Source organism: Patagioenas fasciata, chromosome 21 (assembly GCF_037038585.1).
Source record: "Patagioenas fasciata isolate bPatFas1 chromosome 21, bPatFas1.hap1, whole genome shotgun sequence".
NCBI classification, from domain to species: domain Eukaryota; kingdom Metazoa; phylum Chordata; class Aves; order Columbiformes; family Columbidae; genus Patagioenas; species Patagioenas fasciata.
Window position 1 is genome coordinate 2,191,412 of NC_092540.1, and position 7,681 is coordinate 2,199,092.

Genomic DNA, 7,681 nt, shown 5'->3' on the forward strand with positions numbered 1-7,681 from the left:
CGGGATTGTTTGCAGGGCTGAGAACTGATTTTTTGATGTCTGCTGGGAGCTCGTCTCCCACAGATCTGCCATCAGCACCGTGTGCCACCCTGGGGTCCTGCGAGAAGCAGGGAAGGTCCCGCTTGGGTTTTTCCTCCATGCAACCTCTTCTGAGTTGCAAAATGCTCCTTGGGGGCTCACGCCAAGCGTTGAGGTGGAAAGAGACAGGCTTGGCTCAGGGATGCTGCTGCCTGGCTAGGGCAGGGCCTGCAGTTCTGCTTGGACATCCGTGTGTCCATGCAAGTGCAGATGCGCTAAAGGATGCTAAAGGGATGCTCTCCTGCACCCGCTGTCCTCAGCAGCTTTCATTAGGAGGAAGAGGATTGGGGAAAGAGGTGATTCCTCCGGATGAGGGCAATGTTTGTTTCATGTTAGCTTGAATGTCTGACACATCCCAATGGCCTCACCCCGGCTGCCAAGGGGAAAGGTGAGTATGTGGGATGGGCTTGGGGGGAAAAGGCGGCTCCCAGCCCTGGTTTGGGTCATTTAGGGAACAGGGATGTGCCTGGGTGGGTTATTCTGGAAAGAGATGGATACAGCTGGGAAACAGGGCTGCATCCCCGCTCTGCACATGGAGAAACGTCTCCCCGTCACCTCCAAGACCGGGGTTTCCCCAACCCAGAGGGGATGCAACCCCTTCACACTGTGCCGGCAGGAAGAGGCGGCCACTGACTCAGTCCCCTGGGGAAATTAGCAGTTGTGCAGGTTTACGCACAAGGATGATTTGGCCCCACATCATCCAGGTTGCAAGACACACGCTGCTCCCTTCGACCTTAATTAGCAGGTGTGGGCAGAGCGAGGAAGGAGGCTGCACCTCCCCAGGAGGTGGGGAAGGCAGCCCCCAGGAAAGCCCTGCTGCTCCGGGATGAGCTTTGTTTGTCAATACAGAGTCTGGGTTTCCAGGGCAGCCCCTTCGGTACCTTTCATCATCTCGGCAAAGAATTTGATAATGAGTTTGGGGCCAGATGCTGAGTCACTTCATCCCATGGCTGAGCAGCGACTGGCAGAACCAGTTGTCCCAAATATGCCCAGGCGTCGGGTGGGAATAATGCAGGAGAAAGGTGCTGCCCGCCCCCCTCCGCTTGCGTCACCCCAAATAATAACAATAATATATTAAAAAAAAAAAAAAGGAAGGTAGGAAGGCTGCTGCGTCAGATTCTCCACATTTTTCCCCAAATAAAAATGTCACCTTCTGGGTAAAAACCAATGTAGGTTTTTGGTTGCCTCAGCTTCTGAAAGAGGATGTGCAGAGTTCTCGGTAAGTCTAAAAGAGGCAACGGCAGCAGCGAGCCCTTCCCGGCCGGCGCGAGGGCTGCGCCACAGCCCCGTCAATGGCTTGGGGCTTTGCGTTTTGGTTGTGTTTTATTATTTTTTAAAAGAGAAGTACGAAAGGAGTCGGGAGCTCACCAGCATTTCCAGTAAAACCCATTCGATTTCAAGCAATTCATCCCACAAGTATGTGTGGGATGCTGGGAACTCCTCGGTCTCGCTCGGGCGCGGGAGCCCAGATGGGCTTCGTCTGGAATAATTCAGCTCCTGGTGGCTGGAGCTCTTTGCTCTAAATGCTAATAGAGTGAGTAATCAGAGACCAACATCCAGTAAATAATTTATCTTATCTCTGGAACTCGGGAAAGCATCTCAGCCAGTGACTTTTGAGGAAAAGAAAAAAAAAGGGAAAGAAATTTTAAAGAGTCACCAACTGGGATCGCCACTTTTACTAGAAAAGGGAAAAGGTCAGACACCGGTTTGCCCGCGATGAAGTAACAGCGGCGTGGGATGAGCCGCTGGGATGGGGTCCAGGGGACACTGAGCACCACTGGGAAGTTGTGAGGTTGCAGGAAAAAGTAATAAAGTGAAGAAGCCAAAAACTTTGGGGATTTTGATGTGGACATGGGGAGGAAGAGGAGCTCCGTGACTCCCACCCGCTGGGCTCTGTCAAGGATGCCGTAGCCAGCCGGGGAGAGCCCGATCCCGGGCCGGGCCGATCCCCCCGTGTCCTCGCCGCTCGGGTGGGTGTCCCCTTCATCCCCCCCACCCACCCCACCTGCTTGCGCGCGTTTAGCGAACAATGCGCAAGGTTCAGCCTTGGCAACCGCGGAACGCGGGGGCACTCCCGTTGCGAACGGGGCTGCGGACGGACGGACGGAGAGCAGCAGCGGTTCTCCTTGCTCCGATCTCACTTTCTCTCCCACCCCACACCCCCCAAAAACCCCCCGCCATGGAGCCCCGCACCCCCCACCCGCCTTTGGCGCCTTTTCCTTCCCGCCACGTCGTGGCCCGTCGCGGTCGCTCCTGTGCCCGAGTCTCTCCCTATTGGCTGTGGCGGCGCCGCATGAGTCACCGTGGTTGGTCCTGGCGCGGCAGCCCCGCCCTCCGGCGGTCCCCGGCCCGCCCCCGGCCCCCGCTACTCCCGGAGCCGGCTGGCGGCCGCCGCGCCACACCGGAGCGCGGCAGTGCGGGGAGCAGCCCCGCCGCGCCCGCTGCTTCCCCGCCCCGCTGCCGCCAGGCTACAGCCTCCACCTGCCCGGGCTCCCCCGCCCGACCTCAGCCGCTCGGCAGCCCGACCGCCGGAACCGAGGCACCGCTGCCCGGTCCGGTTCGGGAGGTGCCGGGACCGGCTACGAAATTGGGCGAGGGGAGCGGGATGCTGCTCTCGAAAATTAACTCGTTGGCCCACCTACGTTCCGGGACCGGTGGGGAGTTACACAGCGCTAAACTACAGCCAGGTACGAGAAATACGGCCCGGTTTTGCTCGGTCCGGTTCGGTTGGGGCCCCCGGCGGAGCGTTAACGGCCGCGTCTCGCCTGCAGGGAAAGAGAAGGAGCCGCTGGAGAAGCTCTACCAGGTGGGCCCGCTGCTGGGGAGCGGCGGCTTCGGCACGGTTTATTCGGGTATTCGCCTCTCCGACAGCACGCCGGTAAGCGGGGCCGGCGGCGGGGCGGAGGAGGAGCGGGGGGCGGCGGGGCGGGCGGCGTGTGCTCAGCCCGCCGCTCCCCTCGGTTGCAGGTGGCCATCAAACACGTAGCGCGGGACCGCATCTCCGAGTGGGGCGAGCTGGTGAGTGACCGCGGCCACCGGGACAAACCGGGGCGTCACGGGGGGGGCGATAAGAGAAGGTGCCGGGAGGGTGGAAACAGGGACACGGCGCGGGGAGCGGGCGTGAGGTCACCGGGGGACGCGGAGCATCCCGGGTTGGGGGGATGCCCAGGCACCGGTGAGACCAGGCAGGGGGGCACCGGAGCATCCCGAGTTGGGGGGATGCCCAGGCACCAGTGAAACCAGGCAGGGGGGCACTGAAGCATCCCCTGGGTGGGGGGATGCCCAGGCACCAGTGAAACCAGGCAGGGGGGCACTGAAGTATCCCCTGGGTGGGGGGATGCCCAGGCACCAGTGAAACCAGGCAGGGGGGCACCGGAGCATCCCCTGGGTGGGGGGATGCCCAGGCACCAGTGAAACCAGGCAGGGGGGCACTGAAGCATCCCCTGGGTGGGGGGATGCCCAGGCACCAGTGAGACCAGGCAGGGGGGCACCGAAGCATCCCCTGGGTGGGGGGATGCCCAGGCACCAGTAGGACCAGGCAGCGGAGCACCAGGACATCCCCTGAGTAGGGGGGGATGCCCAGGCACCAGTGAAGCCAGACAAGGGGGCACCGGAGCATCCCAAGCCGGGGGTACCGGACTGCCGGTGCAGCATCAGCCCCGCTGACCACATCGTGGTCCCCCCGCAGCCCAGTGGCACCCGTGTGCCGATGGAGATCGTGCTGCTGAACAAGGTGGGCTCCGGCTGCAGCGGCATCATCCACCTCCTCGACTGGTTTGAGCTGCCCGACAGCTTCGTGCTGGTGCTGGAGCGTCCAGAGCCCTCACAGGATCTCTTCGACTTCATCACGGAGAGGGGGTTCCTGTCCGAGGAGCTGGCGCGGGGGCTTTTCCGCCAGGTGCTGGAGGCAGTGCAGCACTGCAACAACTGCGGCGTCCTGCACCGTGACATCAAGGACGAGAACATCATCATCGACCTCAACACCGGCGAGCTCAAGCTCATCGACTTCGGCTCCGGCACCATCCTCAAGGACACAGCCTACACCAAATTTGACGGTGAGCCCACACCCGGTGGGATGCTCGCAGTACCGGGCATTGCACGGCCCAGCCTGGCTGGGCACCGGAGCTTCCTCCATTTGCTGGGGGGGTAATTAATAATTCAGCTGGCTGCCAAGTTGCTTTTTGGCGTGGGGCGGATGTTGTGAAACGGGAGCCGGCTCCTGGCCCTGCTGAGAGGCTCCACCACCCACCCTGCCCGGGGCTGGGGCGGGGGGAGCCGGCCTGACAAAAACAAACACCCATGGGGGTAGCAGAGGGGGGATTGCAAAATGTGTGTGCCAGCCGGTTTGGTTTGCAGGCGTGGAAGGGCTTGGGCTGCTCCGCTCCCCTTGTTTGCCTTGGCTTATTTATATATATATATATGTATCTATATTTTTTTGGCCAAAGCAGGGGTGGAAGGCGTGGTTTTTCCCCACCCGTGGGGTTTTTTTTGCATGTAACGGTTGGGCCTTCCCCGCGCCCGTGCTGCCCTCTTCCGGCACCAGCGGCTTTTTTTTACAACTCAAAGTTTGTAAACAAGAGTCACGTGCTGGCGAGGGGGTGGCGGGTCACACCGCGCGTGTCCCCCGCCGCCGGCGCAGCCCCCGCATCCCCGGGGATGCTCAGGTGAGGATGGGGAGCAGGCAGCATCCTCCTGACGAGCTCCGCCTGTATCCCATAGGAACGCGGGTTTACAGTCCGCCAGAGTGGATCCGCTGCCACCGCTACCACGGCCGTTCGGCGACGGTCTGGTCCCTGGGAGTGCTGCTTTACGATATGGTCTGTGGAGACGTCCCCTTTGAGCAGGACGAGGACATCATCCGGGGCCAGCTCTTCTTCCGACGGCGGGTTTCTCTAGGTGGGCACCCAGCTTCGCGGCAGGGGCAGGGGAGGAGAACCGGTACCGGTCACACGAGCATCCCGGTTTCATCCCGGTTTTACGGCTACGGAGGCGGTTGATCTCCCGTGGTTAGCTGGAGGAGGTGGTATGTGTCCTGCCATCCTCTTTCCTCCTAAACAAATAATCACTTGGGAGGTTTGGGTGCAGCTTTGAGCACACCCAGCACGGCCTGGGCTCAGCAGACAGTGGTACAATGTGGACAAGAACCTTCCCCAACTGACCAGCGGTTTCTGGTTTCTCTCCCCAGAGTGCCAGCATCTCATCAGGTGGTGTTTGTCCATGCGCCCCTCGGACAGGCCGTCCTTGGAAGACATTTTCAACCACAGTTGGCTGCGAGGCATTCACCTGCCTCAGGAGACGGCAGAGATCCACCTGCACAGTTTGATCCAGGAGCCTGGCAAGTAACAGCGTCACGCATCTCCTGGGCACAAGAAGCAAAGAAAATCAGACTTCTGCCTCGTGACCGTCATCGAGCAGGGATCGTCAGATGAGAACACGCACATCTTGTCCCGGAGCTGGGCTGGAGACTTGTTCTTCCAAGCGCTGGTGGCCACTGTCCAACTCAGCTGTCCTGGGGTCCATCTGAACAACCCTTTCTCATTTGACGTTTTGCCAGTCAATTGGGGCTTTTTGGGTTTTCGTTCTGGTTCTGGAGGCTCCCAAGTGTCTTCCTCACCTGCCCAATTTGGAACTGCAAAAGGATCAAAGACCTTATTGCGAGAAAAGCTTCAACCGGGGAAAACTGCTTGGAGGGAGGGCAGGTACCGTGGCCAAATGACTGTCTCCCCTCCGCTGTCACCATGCTCGAGTGCCTTCAGTTGCGATCTGGGCTGTGCTGGAGGAAATACTTGAATTTTCCTACACTGCTGCTTTTCCAAGACTCGCCTGGTATATGGTTCCTTTTCCCTTTTCGAAAAGAAAAGGGGTCGGAAGATGGTCGGGAGCCCAGCGGGTGCCGCGTCGCCTCCCGTGCCTGCAGCTCAGCTGGATTTTCTGGGGTTCTTTGCTTCCCTGTGCCCTCACGAATGCACAAACAATGCAAACCAACAGAGCTGTAAATATGTACAAAGCTCTATAGGAGCAAAGCTTGATGTACAGTTGTTAATAGTGATAACATTTTACCTTGTTTCTGTTTTTTTCCCATTTTTTGTTTTTTTTAATTTATTTTCATGAATTTCTTTTGGGTTTTTTTGTTGTTTTTTAAGAGAGTTCTATCCGGTAGGATAACTTATTTATTTATTTATAATTCACGTGGGTTTCCAACCCATGCCTTGCTTCTACGGCTGCTGATCTTCCCCCGGTTTCCCATTCGGGTCTTCCCTCCGTGTCTGTCCTGTGTCCGCCCCCGGGTCCGTAGCGTTCCTGTTGGATGTCTGGCGGAGGTGCGGGGCGCCTGCCTGCTCCCCGCCTGTCTGTGTACATAGTTCTGGTTGCTGTTGTTTCTGGCTGCTGTTATTTCTTCACCACGTGCAGATGAGTTTGCAGATGAGTTTTGTTTTTCCTCATGGGTGTCTCGTCTGGGGCTGGGGAGGGGGGAGCCGGCCCAGGCTGTCCGTGCTGTCGAGTCTTTATATGTAACCAAGTGTGTAGCCGGCGGGTTTTTTGTTAATAGTTAATATTGTACAGGGGAATTCAGAAATCTTATTTTTTTTATGCGGTTTTAAATGAAAATTAATGACTTGATGTGATGGAGTCAGCCTGTTATTGCGGGGTGGGATGAAGGATGCTGGGACCATGCGGGGTACCGGTGACCACACCATGGCTACTGCGGGGACTACCAGTTTGTCTCCAGTCGAGACAAACTCCAAAAGTCCCACCTTAACCAGGATGAGCAAGCTGAAAACACGATGAGGAAGGCTGGATCCGGCCCTTGGTGGGGTGTTTCCAGTGCCGACCGCGCCTGCCAGGGCTCCTGGGAGAGATGAAAGGGATGTGGAGCCTTTTTCCTTTCCATTCATCCACAGGCGGGTGCGGAGCATGTGCTGGGGATGGTGAGTAAACAAAGATCAAAGCAGCTTTACGAAACACCGGATGTTGTCGGCTAAATTACATCTTGGTAAGGCAGATCCTGTTGCTCCGGCTCTGTTGGCGTGGAGTGGGTGTTGCATGCCGGGTGCCGGTGGGTGAAGAAAGCCGCCAGCAGGCTGTCCCCACCTCCAGCTCGAACGCCGAGCAAGAGGAAGTTGATTTTCGGATTACGAGAAGTCGGTCACTATCAGTCAGCAGCGGTAATGCTTCCCTCGAGCTTTTACCCTCCAAACTGTCAAACCCCACCTCCCAGCTCCGCTTTGCTTCGGCTTCAGGGGCGTGGGGTTTTTTGGTTTCTTGTTTGTTTTGTTTTTTTCCTTGGGATTTTTTTTTAATGTGCTGAATTTTGAAGCTCTGTTCCTGCTCCATCTCGTGGGGCACCTGCTGCTGGGTGCACGCAGGGCTGTGCGCCTCCTGCTCCGAGGAAGGCGCACGTTTCCCCTTCTGCATGTTACTTTGCAACACCCCTAGCTACATCTGATGCAGAACAGAACGGTCCTTTCTTTGCCTTACCCCAGGGTTTCTTGCTTAAAAACCCCTCACTCAGGGAGTCTCCCCTTTCCCTGGGTCACCCCAGGCTTGCCAGCACTCTTCTCCAAACCATGGGGCTGCAATCAGAGGGACCTGGGGGTCCTGG

General features: G+C 58.2%; 1 protein-coding gene across 2 annotated transcripts; it reads left to right on the forward strand.

The window, feature by feature from the left end:
• The first annotated feature begins 2,371 nt into the window (after positions 1–2,371).
• PIM1 (Pim-1 proto-oncogene, serine/threonine kinase) lies at positions 2,372–6,699 on the forward strand. 2 transcript variants are annotated; one of them, XM_065854450.2, is made up of 6 exons: positions 2,539–2,765; positions 2,850–2,956; positions 3,046–3,096; positions 3,767–4,133; positions 4,798–4,974; positions 5,264–6,699. In XM_065854450.2, the coding sequence occupies exons 1-6, from the start codon at positions 2,684–2,686 to the stop codon at positions 5,419–5,421; spliced, it is 942 nt and encodes a 313-aa protein (XP_065710522.1). In that variant the 5' UTR covers positions 2,539–2,683; the 3' UTR covers positions 5,422–6,699. The 2 variants fall into 2 exon arrangements, with proteins under 2 accessions (XP_065710521.1, XP_065710522.1); XM_065854449.2 differs by having other exon boundaries at positions 2,372–2,956.
• Positions 6,700–7,681: the final 982 nt, after the last annotated feature.

Bases quoted from the DNA above. Each gene is read 5' to 3' on its own strand.
- PIM1 (XM_065854449.2), top strand. From the start codon at position 2,372: ATGAGTCACCGTGGTTGGTCCTGGCGCGGCAGCCCCGCCCTCCGGCGG. The intron at 3,097-3,766 runs GTGAGTGACCGC...GTCCCCCCGCAG, and splicing joins TCTCCGAGTGGGGCGAGCTG to CCCAGTGGCACCCGTGTGCC. The intron at 4,134-4,797 runs GTGAGCCCACAC...TGTATCCCATAG, and splicing joins AGCCTACACCAAATTTGACG to GAACGCGGGTTTACAGTCCG.